The 18930-nt window shown below is 29.9% G+C and overlaps 1 protein-coding gene and 1 long non-coding RNA gene across 4 annotated transcripts; one reads left to right on the top strand and one right to left on the bottom strand.

Moving 5' to 3' along the window:
- Positions 1 to 559: 559 nt before the first annotated feature.
- Positions 560 to 1117, top strand: LOC109594883 (uncharacterized). The gene is made up of 3 exons (XR_002191274.2): positions 560 to 672; positions 742 to 885; positions 952 to 1117. It is a non-coding gene; the product is annotated as an uncharacterized LOC109594883 (long non-coding RNA).
- An 11424-nt stretch (positions 1118 to 12541) lies between these two features.
- LOC109594869 (flagellar attachment zone protein 1) lies at positions 12542 to 18358 on the bottom strand. Of its 3 annotated transcripts, none has more exons than XM_049961156.1 (13): positions 18121 to 18355; positions 17856 to 18068; positions 17746 to 17798; positions 15424 to 17693; positions 15073 to 15367; positions 14973 to 15011; positions 14887 to 14919; positions 14721 to 14840; positions 14618 to 14665; positions 14482 to 14565; positions 14326 to 14399; positions 13629 to 13695; positions 12542 to 12641 (listed from the first exon to the last, which is right to left on the bottom strand). In XM_049961156.1, the coding sequence occupies exons 1-11, from the start codon at positions 18271 to 18273 to the stop codon at positions 14327 to 14329; spliced, it is 3381 nt and encodes a 1126-aa protein (XP_049817113.1). In that variant the 5' UTR covers positions 18274 to 18355; the 3' UTR covers positions 12542 to 12641; positions 13629 to 13695; position 14326. The 3 variants fall into 3 exon arrangements, with proteins under 3 accessions (XP_049817113.1, XP_049817114.1, XP_049817115.1); XM_049961157.1 differs by having other exon boundaries at positions 18142 to 18355; XM_049961158.1 differs by lacking the exons at positions 12542 to 12641; positions 13629 to 13695; positions 14326 to 14399; positions 14482 to 14565; positions 14887 to 14919 and having other exon boundaries at positions 14721 to 14842; positions 14976 to 15011; positions 18121 to 18358.
- Positions 18359 to 18930: the final 572 nt, after the last annotated feature.

Here is an 18930-nt window from a genome sequence, read left to right as displayed (position 1 = left end):
TATAATTACATGTTTTCAATATTAGCTTTGCATTAAATAATTAATTAAAATTGTGAAATTTTTTATTCAAATCAAGTTAATACTATAATTTACATGTGAGGTCAATTCGTAAATAATCGCTCAAATTCTTAATATATACACTTGTATATAAGCAATAAATTTATAATTTAAGAGAAAATGAACTATTATTATTAATAATGATTCCTGTTTTCACCATTTCCACCAACCGTTTAGTGAAAGCATCGTCGTACAGATGGTGTTCACATGCTGCATTTCAATTTTCCCGATATTCCGGCGCCAACAGGAATACGTATGATTTATTATCCGGAAATCTCAGAAGTTTCCAACGGAAACCGTTATTATATATATCTAGAAGCTGAATAGATCCCCTATTTTCTCCCATAAAGAAAGCAGAGACACGTCACGGGGGAATTTTTAGTAACAAAAAAATAACCATTCATTACATCTATAAATTTACGAATCTATATTTCTTTCACGATTTTTTTCGAGTAAAAAAATATTCCTTGTCAAAAAATAATATATTGTTTGGCGTGCATTAAAACTATTAACCTATAAAGAAAATTATGTAGTGTAGTGTCAAAAAATGACACAACGAAACGAATTTGTTATCTTATGTAAAACATGCAGTATAAATCAGAATGAAGTCAACAGGTATTCGATCTAACAGGATCATCCATTAACACCGTTTCGTACCTTAATAAAATACTTGCGTCACTTCAGGGCACGCAAAAATGGCATTTTGCTCCAGCACCTCGGAACATCGCAAGTTTGGTTATAATGCAGGTCTTCTTTTGTGTGTACATATTCATTGTAACAGTAATACTGTTGCTGGCCTTGCTCAGTAGTCGAAAATCGCGGAAAAAAGTAAAGGCACAACATCACCGATTCAAAAGCTACGGAGAACTGATCTGTTTAACGGTTTTTTTACAGGACCACAATGAAGAGGAGAAAAATAACGAGGTGGACAGTGGTCAGTAGTTGCGGAACTGGTCCAGCTACTTCGCGTACAATGCCGAGCAGCTTCCCCGGAACATCTGGTGCTCGCTCTCCACAAGATTATCCCGCGTATCAAATTCAATAAAAAACATTAATCATATACTGCATTTGCATTTGTATACGAGGACTTTGTGGAGTCGTTTTTTTTTTTATTTTTTTGGTAGGTAGGTTTAATTGAATTAACATGAAACCACTATGAAATTAAAATTAAAGTATTGAAATCATTTTGATTTTTTTTTGCAACCATTTGTGACGAATTTAATAATTTTATTTTTTAACTATATGTACTATGGTACACAAATACCTAAACTTCAAACAGGTTGCTACCCCTTTATAGACATGAGGAAGGCAGTCCTTTGGTACACATAATAACGATAGATCTTAATCAATCATTAACACTTATGTATTATTAGATGTACCTTTGTAAATCTGTAGTCAATTTGTCCATTTATGAACGCTTTTATGATCTATAATATTTGAAATACACATTATGTTTCATATATTTTATTTTCCTACATTATTTCTGTGTTATTAAGGCCTATAGTTAATATTAATTAACTATAGACCTTAGTACCCACCTACTACTCAGGTTAAACTTTGTTGTGCATTATTTAAATTTGAAATTACAATTCTCACTGAACTGAAAAATTTTTGTTGTTTATTTTTATAATGTTTAAATCCAACGGTATATTTATTAGAATTTAAAAAATATATAATTAATAATTAGAAAATTATTTAAATCTGAAATATTTAATATAACCCTTAATGATCACTGAACTGAAAAAGTTAATTTTTTTTAATATATATTAAAAAATATTTTATTAAATTATAATATATAGAGTGAGATCTTAAAAAGTTTCTTCTCTGAAATATATCGACGTCGAATAAACACTCATCAAATTAACAATTTAAAAATTTATTTTATTCTTTTAATGTTATTAATATTATTATTATTTTGAAAATTATAGTGTAGAATTAATTTCGGAATATTTATGGTTTAGTAACTGTAAATTAAACCAACGATGTAAGTAAACTCAGCAATTATAAAATTATTACAATTAAAAAAAAGGAATTAAAAAAATATTTAAATTTGAAATTTTTATACAATTCTTAAGGATTAATTAAGTGTCGTAATTAATTTTTTAATATGTTAAATGTTTATTTTTATAATATTTTATTAAATTATAATGTATACGGTCAGATCCTCCTGAAATCTTGAAGAGAATAAGATATCGACTTCAAATGAACATAAAATAAATACTTTAAAAATTTACTTTATACAATTCATATTATTTATATTATTATTTTTTTGAAAATTGTGGTATACAATTAATTTCAAAGTATTTAAGAATTAGTGACTAAGGATTAAACCTAGAGTGTAATATAACTCAGCAATGGTAAATTGCTGAAACAATTAAAAATTCAAAGATTATTTAAATCTGAAATTTTAATAGGAATCTTAGGGATCATTAAAACTGGAAAATTGTTGTAATTAATTTTTTTTAATATGTTAAATATTTATTTTTATAATATTTTATTAAATTATAATATATACAGTAAGATCATAAAAAGTCTCCTTCCTGAAATTTTGAAAAGAAAAAGATATCGACCTCAAATTATAAAATTAATTTTTTGAAAATTATGGTATATATTAAATTCAAAGTATTTACGATTTAGTGACTGTGGATTAAACTAGTAGTGTAACACTTTAAAATTTAGTTTATATAATTAATATTATTTACAAAACTACAATAAGTAAATATAACGTGTTATTTTGTATGTAATTTTAAAATTATTGAGAGTATAGTGTGCAAAAAAAATAGAGTTTTAATTCCACAACCAGTTTTTGAATATTTTATTTATTAACAATGAAAACGTTTCTGACGTTATTTAAGAGATTGATATGAGTGATGTGATGAACCAAACGTCTGTAAAGGAATTTTATTTAAACCCAGAGAAACAATATTTTCATCACCCCCTGTACATTAAAATTTCATCGTCCCTCAAGTGTTTACGTGTCTTTCTCACGTTCGAGCACGAGCGCACCGTGTCATAACCAGTTCTTCAGGTGGTTGACGCGACGCGTTTCAATCGGCAGATGTTCCACGTGGATGCTGCGACGCATTGTCTCCACACTTGCCGGACCAGTTTTCCAACGTACCACTGACCACCGTCCACCGACGTACGTTGTCTACATTTTCTCCGAGAGTGTACATCCAATTTAATTCAATTTTTAAATGTGCAAAGAACAAAATATAAAACCACTTAAGCCAAAGTGTAACAACAATTTCAGACATTGACGTCCATCGGGTCCATTATGTATTCCGGACGTGATGCAACAGAAATTATTAATTAACATATTCCATAGAAGATAAGGCATTATCTTGCCACAATTACCCCGTCCAATAACTCAATAATAATTCAGTTGTAAAATCTGGTCGAAGCTGTGGCAGGTATGCCGTCGCACCTAAAGTAACAAGTTTAACGGGCCGCATTTAAAGATGAAAGATACGGCATACCATTTTGCAATTAATACCAACAATTGCGCCGAATACATTTTGTAACGTGGTCCCATTCATTATTAATAATCCAGTCTGGTTTATTGTTATAGTGTTGTGCGAAACTTCGCATGGTCCCAGTGTAAAGCGATCTGGCGTAGTTTAATATGCACAAAGCGCGGTCAATGTAACTGCCCTTGCCTCGCAAACACAACCGTAGATAGCCAATATAAAACCCGATTTCACGAATCCATTTTTTTTTTGTTCTCGTCATAAATCAATTATTGCACGACTATTGTTTATACTTAGTGTCCTTTTAAAATTAGGTGGAATACGTGGAACAATTTTAAAAAAATTTCAGCCTTCGGTACCACATAATCAGGTCACGTTGTTTCTAGAGTAATTAGCTCAGCTAAGGCAGATTTGATGTGATATGAAACTTTTTTAAAGATAATCAATTAAATTAAAATAAAATTTGATCATGTAGCGGCAGGATCCTACATAAACAGTTGAAATTAAACATTTTTAAAAACTTTGTCAGTAGGTCTCTGGATAATAAGACCTACGGTTTTAATCAATAATTAGTCAATCAATATGATAAAGTTAAATAGTTTGTATTTATGATCAAGAATCATACAAATAAAGCAAATTAATCTAAAATTTAATACCTTGATGGATTCTTTTGTATAATAGTCATCAGGACTCTTCATTAGGACCTTCATCTAACGAAACGACGAATGCTTCATGATTCCATTTACTACAATCACTTCTTTGAGTTAACGTTTTCTTATTTCTTTTCCTTACTATCATTATTTTTATGTAGCAGATCTTTTATCATTGGAATTCTTCTACAATTAATTGTCTTTCTTCTAATTATTGAAAGTTTTTCTCTTTTATTCTGTGGTGGACGACAATGAAATGTAATTCCGTTTAGCTATTTGAAGCTACTGGAAACAATATTATTAAAAATTCCAGAAGTCTGGATTGAGGACTGGGGAATTCCCTTAACATAGGTAATGTTGACGCAATACACAAACTTTGACTTGAGAAGTAGGTCTATAATAAGGTCTATAGTTAATATTAACTTATAATTAATAATTCCTAAGGTCTAGATTGGGGACTGAGAATTTCCTTGGTTAATGTTAATGCTAATACACAAACTTTGACTTGAGAAATAGGTTGATATTAAGGTCTATAGTTAATATTAACTTATTATTAACAATTCCAAAGGTCTAGATTGGGGACTGAGAATTTCCTTGGTTAATCTTGATGCTAATACACAAACTTTGACTTGAGAAATAAGTTGATATTAAGTTCTGTGGTTAATATTAACTAATTATTAACAATTCCAAAGGTCTGGATTGGGGACTGAGAATTTCCTTGGTTAATGTTGATGTTAATACATAAACTTTGATTTGAGAAATAAGTTCATATTAAGGTCTATAGTTAATATTAACTTATTACTAACAATTCCAAAGGTCTAGATTGGGGACTGAGAATTTCCTTGGTTAATCTTGATGCTAATACACAAACTTTGACTTGAGAAATAAGTTGATATTAAGGTCTATAGTTAATACTAACTTATTATTAAAAATACTAAAAGTCTACCATAGGTTGGGGACTGGGAATTCCCTTAGCTAACGTTGATGGTAATACACAAACTTTGCCTTGATAAATAGGTCTATAGTTAATATTAACTTATTATTATTGTATCGATTTTTTTAGTAAAAAATAGTAAGTTTTTTGTTTTTTGTTTTTTGTTTTAATTTGTCTAACAGATACTACTACTACTTGCCGAATTTTAGCGAGTAAAATTTAATTGAATAGAAAATTAAAATGAAAAATCATAAAACCCTTCCGTAAAAAAAAATAGGTGATCACCTGAAAATGGTCAATTTATATACTTTATTAAAATTATTATTAAATTTAAAATTTAGTTAGACTGATAATATTTACATAGTTTTTATTCAAGGTCGTTCCATTCAAAAGTTAACAGGAAGGAGACTTTACAATCTCACTTTATTAGTATAATAAAAATAAACATGAAGTATATTTTATAAAATTTTAGTTACGACATTTTTTTCAATTCAGTGACTCTTAAGAGCTGTATTAAAATTTAAATAATTTTTTAATTTTTAATTATTTTTTCAAAAATTCTAATAATTTACAATTGTTGAGTTATTTTAGCCGTAACAATTGTGAAGTTAATTCTGTACTATATTTTAAAAAAATAATTATATAAATAATATTATTTGTATAAAGTAAATTTAATGGAAGATTTTATTCGAGGTAGATACAATCTCACTGTATATATTATAATTTAATAAAATTTAATATTCTAATAAATTTGGCATTGCTGAGTTTTCTTATACCGCTGGTTCAAGTTTTAATCACTAAACTGTAAATATTCTGAAATTAATTACATATTATATTTTTCAATAAAATAATAATATAAATTATATTAACTGTATAAAGTAAATTTGTAAAATGACAATTTAATGAAAGGTTTTATTCGAGGTGGTATCTCGTTCTTGTCAAAATTTCAGGACAATCTCAGTGTATATATTATAATTTAATAAAATATAATAAAAATAAAAAAATTACATATTTTAAAAATTTTTAATTATTATTTTTTCAATTCAGTGATTCTTAAGAGTTGTATTAAAATTTCAGATTTAAATAATTTATTAATACTTAATTATTTTTTCGAAATTCCAATAAATTTACCATTACATTTAATAATTATAGTTCAATTTTTGTATTGTAAAATTTTAATTACGACATTTTTTTTAGTTCAGTAACTCTTAAGAATTGTATTAAAATTTCAAATTTAGGTAATTTTTTAATTCTTAATTATTTTTTTCTTTAATTGTATTATCATTGAGTTATAAAACTGATTTAATTTTCAATCAGTAAGCTATAAATATTCTGAAATTAAATACACATATTTTAAAAGTAAGTAAAATAAAAAAGTTGGTAAATAAAAAATAGTAAAAAGTACATATTTCTGAATATGCGTTTCTTGAAAATTAATTAAATTAATGTCTTTTAATAATTATAGAACCTAATGGTTTAGCCTGGTTTACAAAAACCCTTGCATGCACATGTGTGTGCATCGACGAACGTGTAAAGATAAAATGAAATTTAATTATGTGCAATACAATTATTGATTAAACAGCATTTAATTATAAAGGACATAGGTACGGTATTCTCATCGGCTTTGGAAACAGGAGAGGCCTTGTCTGAGAACAAATATCGTACGGTGTGTGCACCGGCAAAACGATGAATATACGTGTACATTTGAACTTTTCTCGGTGTCAAATAGAGGAGAATCGTGCACACATACGTGTACGTACGACAGACGTGTAGACAAAGAGGTGCGCTCTGCAGGACGTCATCTTTGGTCCGCCAGCGAGCCCGGTCGAATTATTCAAGAGCGCTTTGCTCGGTTTAATTTATATCCAAGTAAAGGCTTTATACCTGATTTATGATCACTCCGGCTTTAATATTAGACTGGCACACTTGGAGCCAGCTTTAGTTTTGCGGTTTTAATCAAAGGTGCTTTGCCAGCTTTGAATTTCTTCGGGCGTGTTTGCCAGGATTATTGTTAATATATACCCCAGATCTGGTTTCGTTTTTACGTCGACTGTTACAACGTACTTTGTCGTTCAATTATTCATGAGGCATTACAAAAGGATATCGGGATTCGATTGCGATCATGCGCATCTTAGTGTTGAAAAAAATGGAGATGGTTGACTAAGAATTAGCCAAATCGCCTGAATTGTTTAAACATTTCAAGCATCAACTTCCAAGGGGACCTACCAAACATTTTTTTTGAAGATGGATATTATTTTTGGTTGGCCATCATTATCGGTGTATCGCCGGCCGGACCATCGAACCCGGCTAGGTGGTCGGAAACGTCGTCTCTTAGTCCGTTGGGCTCCGAAATCCCTTGCGATTATTATCAAAAGGAGGCCATGTTAGGGGCGGACCAGCAAAAGTCCTGCCTTCATCTTCCCCTACAGTCCCTTTTCCCGCTTTTTATTTGACGGACAGCTGGCGCACCCTTAGCCCGCGGTGAAAAAACGAAAGAGCCGCTGCAGTTTTATAAGGGCGCGCGTTACGCTACCCGCGGACAGATGGCGGTTGGCTGCTGAAAAATTCCTGAAATAAAAACAAGACTCAAGTTGCCGGCCGGCTCTTTGAAAACACGAAAGGACGGACGCTTCGCCGTTTTTTTATTTTTTTTTTTTATTCGCGTCTATTGTTCGCACATTAACTTTTGTGCGGCGTTAATGGAATTTTGTGTGCCACACGGTCAGAAAATAATTAGAATATCGCAGCCGATTTTTATTATTCATCAGACAAAGTCAATAAAGTCGGTAAAAATTGGACTGGCCATGATTTGTCAATTTCGGTTTTTGGGTCACGATTTTTGTTTATGCACAGCCGCAACTTTGTTTATCCATCCCACTGTTACCTGAATTTATTAATGATCATGCAAAAATGTTTTTGCAAAAAATCATCCGGCTTTTATCGCGACCTGATCCGTTTATATTAAAAAATATCGACGGAACGATAATAATAATGGTTTGACGGTCCGAATTTGGAACAAGTTCGCATTTTCGTTAATTGGAAATTAAAAATAGAACAACTGATTTTTTGCCATAATTATTTTTTCTGTTTGATTGCGAATGTTCTGCGAGACGAATTAATGATGCCGTAAGACAAACAGGAATTACAGCAAATCTCTTTAAGCGGATGCTGGTCAGTGCAATTCCACTCTGACGGATAATATGCGCCCCGCAAATCTATTAGTATCACTATTGGCCGGTCGTTCTCATTGTTTTCAATACATAAATTCTACGCCGGCTCCGGTTTCCCACTCTATACGTGTTGTTTTATAGATGCCCGTCCGTATCGCATATTAATTGCTAATTATCATTATTTTCGCGCAAAACAAAAAAAAAAAAAAAAAAAAAAAATAAAAAAAAGAAAAAAAAAACTATTGTCAATCGCAATAATCATTTCTGCTTTTGTAAAAGTGTGTGTACGTGGCGCAAATACGAATTGTGGTGGACCACACAATGTGGCGTGGTCGGTAACATATTTTTAGTTGGTGAATGGAGTGAATAAATTTCTGGGGCACCAAATCAATGCTTTTTGTCCTGGCAAATTATTTTTTTGTACCTATTCATATCTCTAATCGTTTTATACAGTTCAGTCGGGCCGCAAAAATTTCAATTAGAACCGAATCACACAAGAACTTAACCAAATGCGTGTGCAAAGTTCAACCGTTCGAAATCACTAAAACGAAAACAAATGATTTATTTACTTAGTGAATGAAAAAAAAAAAAAAAATTGATGCCGCCGATAAATTATGTCGACTCTTTTGCCCACACGTTTTATGAGCGTATCGGTTACTAAATGGATTTTGATTTTTACAATTTTCATATATAAAAAAGGAATATTCACGTTTAATTGTACTTTGTGTATTTGAAGAGTAAAGAATTAAGGGTGCATTTTTTAATTTAAGGCATCTTTGTTTTGATAAATTAAAAGAATATTTTTATAATAATTACTATAAAATAAAATATACTTTTTTACTTGTTGAAAGAAAAAGGTGTGAAAAAATATATTCTTAAATTTGACATGTTGTTGGTGGTGACAATTTACCATATATCAAAAATTATCTTTACTAGAATTATTTAAAATCGTAAACTAATTATGTATTTACTAGTTTAAAATAATACTGCAAAAATTAATTAAAACCCTCTTAGAAATTTATGAATTAGCATATTTTAAGATATGTGGAATTTCTTATTTTTAAGATGTCTTTGGCTGTAATAAATTAAAAGAATATTTTTTATAAATATTTTAAAATATAACATAATAATAAATTTATTTGCTTGTTGTATGAACAAATAATGGATGATGATTATAATATATTTGTTAAACATATAAACTTTAAAAAAATAATAATAAAAATAAGCATTTTAATTTTTATAAGAAAAAAAATTTTTTTTTTCATTTTTTACCATACCTTTTTTAAATTTTAGACGTCTTTGGGTGTAGTAAACTGAAAGAATTTTTTATAATATAATAATTACTTATAATTATTAAGAAATTAAATTATTGTTTCTATACAGTGTGATAAAAATATAAATGTGAATTCTTAATTTTATGATGTTATCGTTTGTGTGTGTCAAATTTATTATAAAAATACATTTTTACTAGAATTACTTTTTAGTAATATTTTTATTTTTTATATTATAAAACAAATTATTGATTTACTTATTGAATTAAAAAATAATGCCGTAGGTAAAATATACACACCGATAAATTTCTAACATGATTTAATTTTTATAAAGAATAGATACATTTTTAGAATATTTTATCATAGAATGTATCTAACAAAAATGAGAGATAAGTGTGCTTCCTTAAATTTGAGATGTCTTTGGCTATAATAAACTGAAAGAATACGTTTTATTTTAAAACAAAAGAAAAAAAATGTATGTTGAATGAAGAAATTGATGTTGATGGTAACATGTTTTATAAACATACAAATTTTACAAAAATAAAATGATTATATAGAATTATACTATTGTTAATGCACAGTGTGATAAAAGGATTATATAATATATATATATATATATATATATATATATATATATATATATATGTGTGATAAAATTATATTTTTACTAGAATTATTTAAAAGAAAACAAATTATTGATTTACTTGTTGACTGAAAAAATAATGCTATTAATAAAATATATACTCTGATAAATTTCTAACATTATTTTATGTTTTATAAAAAAGATATATTTTTCTTGCATATTTTACCATACAATATGAAGTATTTAACAAATAAGAAAGACAAGTGTGCACCCTTAAATTTGAAATGTTTTGGGTGTAATAAACTGAAAGAATATTTTTTATAAAAAGAAGATTTATTTACTTTTTGAATGAAGAAATAATTTATATTGATGGTAATATGTATATAAATATATAAATTTTACAATTAAAAAGAATAATTACAAAACACTACTGTTACTACACAGTGTGGTAAAAGGATAAACGTGAATCCTTAAATTCGAGATGTCTTTGTCAGTTTGATTCAAATTTATCATAAATCATAAAGATATATTTTTACTAGAATTAAAATTTTAAAACAAATAAAATAAAATGATTTATTTAATTGGTAAAGGATAATATGTTATATAAACATATCAAACAAAAAAGAATTATATTTTTAGTGCATATTCTTAATTTTGAATATCAAAAATTATTAATTAAAATAATTAAAACGAAAACAAATAATGTGTGAAGTATCTAAATAAGAATAGAAAGTTGGTTGTAATCAATCCAAAAGTTCAAGTATTTATTGTAAAAAATTATTGATGTTATTGTTAAAATATGCTGAATCTTCTACTGATATATTTTATAAATATACAAATTTCTGAAAAGAATTTTAATATTTTAAAAAAAATATATGGAAATTAAATTAATATTTTACAATAAAGTATTTAAGTATTTAATGATACTATTGACGATACTTTTTGCTTTGGTGATTTAATTTTAACTAATAGAGGGAAGTCATTACATATTGACACGATACCATATTTAACTTGATATAATACCTTCCTCAAAACCTTAAGATAGACTAATGTTACAAAAAAAAGGTAAAATCTCAAATAGCTACTGCACCAGATTGTTTCCTTAGCTGTGAAATACCTGGCATTAGTATAAATATCTTACAACACAATATGTGTAATGACCATTGCCCGTTAGGTTACAGCTAGATCAATAATAAATTTGCTTATCAAATACAGAAGGACTTCATGCGGCCAACTGCGGCCAGAAACAGACAAAGACAACAATAAACAAATAGAAATTTACAGTTTCTAACTGGGTTGTAATCAATTTAACTTTGGTACTGATATGGTGGAATTGACAGGTAAATGCACAAACTAAGAAAAACTAATCCCTCGGAATACGGAAACGTTACAACTTTGCCTTGTAATGGAATATAAGACAAAGCGTAACTTTTATGTGTATCGTCTACAGATGAATGAAAAAAGTTTCAATACGGCAGCTCCACTTTTCTGAAACGGACGAACTGGCATGAAAGCTCAACAAAGTTCATTTTTTAATGGTTATCTATGCACATAAAATTTGGTTGGAGAAATGAGCGGGATAAAACAATGCAAGCAACTTCTTGTATTATAGTCGTGTAGTGTGAAGTAAATGGTAAATAAATGTTGGAGAGGACCTTGGCGAATAGGAGAAAACCAATTAAGCCTTCATTGCGTCACGTCTTTATAGTCTCCATCTGCATTGTCAACATAGTTCGTGTCGAAATAGCCCAAGAATGAAGTCCATAGCATGCATCTTAGGAATCCAATTATAACAAATGTTAAACAATTTGGCTTTGTGCGGTCGTAAACACGACGGACATGCAAGCAGTTGATGTTCCATGATGACCCATAAATAGGACGCTGGGACATGATGGTGTCCAGAGCCATTATCAGATACAGTAAGGACGGAAATCGCCTGTCAGGACCTAAGAGTGTAATGAGGCGAAGGGGTTGGAGGAATTAAGCAGACCGGGAGATTGGGAGGTGGTGTGCGGGGTGAGACGGTCCGAGACCGAAGACGGATCCGATCAATACTGGGTCCGGCGGACTCAAGGATCTCTGCACGGCTTCTCTCTAAGGACCCGCCGCTTTCTAAGGATATGCCTCGCCGGTCCCGGCCTAAGTTATCACAAATGCGCACAAAGGATCATCTTTCAGCCTCCGTAGAAGGACGCCGGACGGACTACGATCGATAATCTGTTACACCCGAAATATTATTAAGTATTATACCCAATATTCACTATTAACATGGTACATACTCGTCCTATTAAATCAAATTTACCATTTAACTATGACAGTATGTATTTACATGCTCTACATAGACCACACCACGAAACTGCATATAAGTTTAATTTTCTTCAATTGGCAGTTAGTAAAACATGTACATGCACTTTCCATATTTTTATTAAAATAATATTGGTTTTAAGACAAAATACTATTTTTCATAAATTATGCAATCCAATTTATTAGAACTGACGATTAAGACCTGAAACAAAATATGTATTTTAGATAAATCAACATTATAAATAATGTTTTTTAGACAATATTTATAAATACAATTAGTTGTAATTAAATCATTAATCACTTACAAATTAATATATAAATAATAGCAAATTGATTGATGATTTAACTTGTATATTATAGAGACTACAATTATTGTCTATATATATATATATATATATATATATATATATATATATATATATATATATATATATATATATATACTGCGTATCTTTTGAAGACGATAACATTTCTTTCTCTCCACACATTTTATTCGATTCATTCTTAATTCATCTGTTGTTCAGCATCGTAAATTGCTTCAACAAAGACTTTGATGCTGTAATTGCAATTTTGGAATCTGAATCAACAAAAAGTAATGGTAATGCTAATATGCGACATGATAATGAATACCAAAGAGCTACGAGACAAAATTAGAACCGTTTTCTAATTAAATCTATTTATTAGGAGAAATCGTACATTCTCTACACACAGGCTTCGTGCACATATTGAAATCACTATCATATATTGCATGAAGCTCGTTTTAGAGCTAGAACACATCTTTGACACCTTTTGTTAAACTGTGGTAGTGAGAGATATCATGATCAAAACGTGGCTCCACCTGGAACTTTTGGAGGTCGTTGTGTAACAGTGTGAAGTGTAATTTCTTTACAGGCTCCTATTTGACATTGCAAAATCATGACATTACTTAGATGCAGGTGCACCCACGTTCAGCAGATTGCCGACCTATTGAACACGTCCAAAGACAAATTTGCACTCGAAAATCAATAGCGTCAAAATATGGAGGAGCTTGCTAATGCTGTTAAAGAACAATGACCAGCTATCGATCAAGAATTTATTCGTTCACTAATTTTGAGCATGCCCAAGACTTTCAAATTCAAAAGGCTTCAAAAGACGCACATTATATTATTAATTGTGTAAATGTTCTATGTTAAAATAAAGGAATACTTACCAAAGTTAAACAGAACAAAAGAAACTTTTCAATCACACGAAATTACTAGAAATATTTTTTTTCTAACCTGAAACAATAATTTTTATTTGTATGAATAATTATATATTAATAATTATTTATTCTAATGTTTATTGTACTGATTGGTTGCAAATTGAAATATGAATTTATCTAATTTTCAATATATATTTGAACATGTGAAAACTGCTGAACGTTATTATGAATTCATTTCTAGGTAAAGTAAATGCGAAAATATTAATTAGATTGGTAAATATTTGATTTATATTATTATGTATTTGTTTACATATTTATATATTTTAAAATTAGTCAAAAAATTTACAAAGAAAAGCAGTAATATTGGCAAATATGTAATATACAAGTTTGGACATATTTTTGTCAAATATTCTAAATATATGTTTAATTCTAAATGACTTATTTGCAATGTTAAACATTTTCCCATAATTATATTTGAAATTATTAATTTATTTATCTATATTTAATGAACGTTTATTAATTTTGCAACTGGAAAATCTGATAATTATATTTTAATAGTATTTACTATTTTAATTTTTCAATGTAAAAGTAAACATAATACATACTTATTTATGTTTTAATTAGTTTATTTACAACTAGTACTAAAGTGGTGCACATCAAATCAGTATCAATGAACAACGACAACAAATTAAAATGATTGACTTACGTTAGTGATGCCACAATTTGCGTTTCTCTGATTTTTCTGATATTTTACGATTTCCAAGTTTAAGACTCTTCACCCTAATGGATTCCCACACAATTTTTTGAGTTAACCGTTCTGTCAGTCAGGAATCTTAAGACAAATACATAATATACAACTTACGATTCAGTGTGTACTCTTTCACGAACTGGAATCTTAGATTTAGCACAGGTTGGAGACTTTCTCGGTGGTGTTTTCAATCTAGATCTAACATACACCTTATTAGTATTTTAAAAGTGTAATAAAAATCTATACAAACTTCTTATTTGCGTCAGACGTTTTGGGTTTCTTGGACAAGACAGATTTTCTAAAAAAAAGTGTTTTCAAAAATATAAATTAAAATAAAATATTGATTTAAATACTCAGTACTGAGATTATTATTATTTTCCTTGTGTTCTATGAATTCACTTGCATCATTTGATGTTACCGTTGAATACTTATCGTAATTTTGACAACAAATTTCTATTTCATTTTCCTCTTCACTGAAACCATTCATTAACAATAACATTTATAACTTAATAAAATTACCTTGGATCTGGCAAAGAACTTAGCTGTTTTATACTAGAATTAAATATATCTTAATACTAATTTTAAGTTTTTAGAAGTATGATTACCCTAAACAATCGGTTAATCCTCGCTGAACAGGAGTACGTCTGGAAAAAAGAGGAATTGAAACTGAATTGAGTGTGAGTAATAAACACGGTTAAAAATTACGGTAAGTATGTACTCGAGGATTTGACATTTAACGTATCTGCATTAATAGTTTTGTTGTTTTCAGCTGCTTTAGTAATTTTTAATACAGATAGCAACTCTTCGAGTATAGATTTAACACTACTTCTATCATTTCCGCATAGATCTCCAATATTTATTTCTAATTTATTCAATAGACGAGTAACTGAATCTTTAATTTGGATTTCGAAGACAGTAAGACTAGATAGATGTTCACTTAATATTTTGGCTTTTTGATCTATCCAACTGACAATATCACCTTCACCATCAATTGATTTTGCTAAAATACAGAGAAAAGATATATAAAGATTTTATAATACTTATTGGAAGTCTTACCAAAATATTTTTTCATTTCGTCCCTTACGTGATCGTTTATTTGAGGACTCATTAAACAAATTTTATCTACCAATTCATCCATTTCCCTTACTTTCATATTATATTGGTCTTCTTTTTGGCAAAGCTTTCTCTGGTATAAACTTTGTTGACCTTCGTATAATTTTTTTAACAACCCAAATTCAGCATTAACATTGTCACCATAGTTGCACTGTTCCAAAAGTCTACTCTGAGTTTTATCAGCTTCTTCCAATAAACCAACCATTTCTTTTTTCTGTTGCTCTAATTTTTCTACTACTTCTTTATAATTATTTACCTGTTGACTCAAATCTTTCACTTCCAATTCCAATTTATTTTTCTCATTCATTGTCTTGCTTAATTGTATTTGTACTTCTGATATTTTTTCATTCATTTTTTCCTTCTCATTTAGTTGTATTTCCAACTTTCTTTTGTCGTCTAATGCACGAGTTAGTTGAGTTTGTATTTCAACCATTTCTTTTTCTAATTTCTCTTTGTCTTCATTGTTTTGTTCTATTTGTCTTTGAATAATTGTCATCTCACTTTTCAGTGCATTTAATTCTATATCTGTTTCATTTAGCTTTACTTTGTAACTATCTCCAATCGTTTTTACTTGTTTAAGCGACACAACTTTGAATTTCAACTCTTTATTTTCTTTTTTGAGAACTTCCACAAGTTTTTCCAGACTTTTTATTTTAAAAATGGCCTTCTCTTCAACTCCACGATCTTCGTTACATTTTGCCATTAATTCCAATATAATTTTGTTATGGGTATGTTGAATCGATTCTATTTCTTTTGTGAGTCTTTGTTTTTCCGCGGAAATTTCCTCTAACTCCTGGTTGCATTTACTTAAATCTGATTGTGCTTTCTTAATTTCTTCTTTGCAGTTCGCTTGTTCGTTTATCGACTGCCGTAGCTGCTTCTGCGTTTCTTCTAGTATCTCCGTTTTGGTTTGCATTTCTATCAGTTGGTTCTTCATTGCACTATTTTGTTCTTCAGCTGACTTTACCTTTCTGGTCATGATTTGATTTTCTTTTTGTATTCTGGGAAGTGAACTTTGACAACTGTTTAGTCTCATGTTGAGTTCGCTTAACTTTCTTTTAAAACTGTTGGTTTCCGCTGCAGCTTCTTCCAATCCATTTTGGCACTTCACCAGCTCTTCTTGAATACTTTGCTTTTCAAGTATGTCGGCCTCTCTTTCCTCCTTGACTTTGTCTAGTGTTACTTTGGTATTCTCCAGATCATTAAGTAACTCCGATAGTTTTTGAGCCTCGGCGTTTAATAGACTTTTGTTCGTTTTCAATACGTTCAACAGGCAAGTTTCATTAGATTCGAGGGTGTCGTGTTGTGGGATCTCCATTATATTTTTATCAGATATCGACAGTGATTGCGCTATATCTTGATGTATATTGTATTCTTGCAACAGATATTTCATTATTTTCTTTTTGAACACTTTAAAATAAGGTGGTTGCTCATTCGAAAGTTTGTCAATTTTAGACTTTAATTTGGTTATTACAGTTTCTTTTTCTTTCAGCAGGTGTTCGTCTTGTTTTAGGAGACGTTCGTTCTCTTTCGAAAGGCGTTTGTTCTCTTTAACTACTCTGTCGTTCTCCGCCACAATATTTTCCAAAAAAGTTTTGTTCGATTTATCATTTCTGCTTTTCAGTTTTATTATTTGGGCTTCTTTGTCCAGTAATATTTTTTCTGTGTTTTTTAAACGTGATCGAAAATATTGAATCTGTACCTTAAGCTGACAGTTTTCTTCAAAAATAGATAAATTATTTCCTGACGGCCCCATTATGCTTTTAACATAAGAAACAGCTAAATTTCCTTGTTGTATAGGTGGATACTCTAAACTCTCAGTCTCTACACCTGTGCTACGGACGTATCGCACACAAGTCATTTTTTCTTCTTTATTTATGTAGGATAAGTCGTTCTGCTTAGAAGAGTCTTCTTCAATCACTCTGTCCAAATTACTGGAATATAGCTTGTTTATGGATGAATCTAATACACCGAGTTCACCTTCAAGCTTTGATATTACATCTGTGTATTCCGTTATGACATCCTCAATACTCATAAAATTTTTATATAGACCACATCTTTGACATTTGATTTTATCAGTTGGTCCATACTTCTTTTCTGGGATATCTAAGGCATTGTTATCACATTTACATGTAATATCGTTTAGGACGACCTTTTGTTCCACGAGAAATTTATCAATGAACGTATGGTCTAAGCCAGTGCTTGCACTATATCTGAAATAAACTATATATAAAGCAAGTCGATACAATTGATGAATGCTCTTACATGTTTCCTAGTTTTTGCAAGGCAGTACGTAAATGCTTATTGTCGTCTTTCAACTGAAAACGTGAGAGAAACGATATATTAACACCCAATTTTAAATACAACGAACTTACTTCTTTACACATTTGTTTCAAGGTAATAAAATCATGAACGATGGATCTGTATTTTATTTTTAAGGTATTTTTCTCATCAATTAGTATTTTTTGAGACTGCTCCATTTCTCTCATTTGTACTCTCATTATTTCGATAAGAACTGTTTTATTATGTAACGACTTTTCTGAGTCAAATAATCGCCCTTTGATTAGTTCAAAATGGTCTTGAAGAAACTAGAATTATTTCTGGATGTAGTTTCAACGTTAAACGAATATACATACTAACGCTCAATTCGTAATTTTTTACATTTACATCTTCCATGTCAGTGGAAATAGTATCAATTCCGCATGATGTGGACCTGGATGTTTCTGAATCGGAAAGCACTTTTGAAACATATTTTAACTGATTGTGTGTTTTTAGCTTCTTAGTATTTGCCATACTACGGGAATTTGGAAGTAACACGGAATATTTTGATACATGTCGGAGTGTCAGGATCAAGTCAGAATTGACAACCGATGTGATGTATGTATTGATATGTGATGCAGGTGTCGCTGATACTATTATATACCAAATTTTAAAGACTTAAGTGAAGTTAGGTGTGAGAGATTGAGAAAAAGCAATATTTTTGTCATACCAACATTCACTTGTAATGAATGTGACGACTATAAAATCCCAATACTTCAGTCCCAAATATAACCAACCATGTGTGTAAATAAGAATGACTAGAAAACCAATACTACAGTGACCATTTTAAAACATTTATTAATGATCAGCGGATATCGATCTTCGGCGGTTAATTATAATCATGTCCTTTGTGTTTTCTCGATGCTACGTTACTTTTAGCACACAAAGATTCCGATAGCAATAACCGACAGAGAGCAGAGCGGAGTAGTCGGGGAATGCACAGTTAGTAGGCTACGAGGTAAGTGAAGTGTATAAGAATGCTCATCATCAGTTCCAAACTAACGCGTAGCTAATGACCCGCGCGCGACACAAAGGCGTCCGACCAACCCCACAGTCCGCCCGACCGCCGCTTTGTACTTATACTCATAACTGCAAGAAGGACTTTCCGTCCACTATCCCGCAGGATCCCCC

Source organism: Aethina tumida, chromosome 1, assembly GCF_024364675.1.
Source record: "Aethina tumida isolate Nest 87 chromosome 1, icAetTumi1.1, whole genome shotgun sequence".
NCBI lineage: Eukaryota > Metazoa > Arthropoda > Insecta > Coleoptera > Nitidulidae > Aethina > Aethina tumida.
Note: the sequence above shows the minus strand (reverse complement) of the source record. Positions and strands in the feature narration are given on the sequence as shown.

Bases quoted from the DNA above. Each gene is read 5' to 3' on its own strand.
- LOC109594869 (XM_049961156.1), bottom strand. From the start codon at position 18,273: ATGGCAAATACTAAGAAGCTAAAAACACACAATCAGTTAAAATATGTT. The intron at 18,069-18,120 runs GTTAGTATGTAT...AAATAATTCTAG, and splicing joins TAAAAAATTACGAATTGAGC to TTTCTTCAAGACCATTTTGA. The intron at 14,920-14,972 runs GTAATCATACTT...ATTTAATTCTAG, and splicing joins GGATTAACCGATTGTTTAGG to TATAAAACAGCTAAGTTCTT.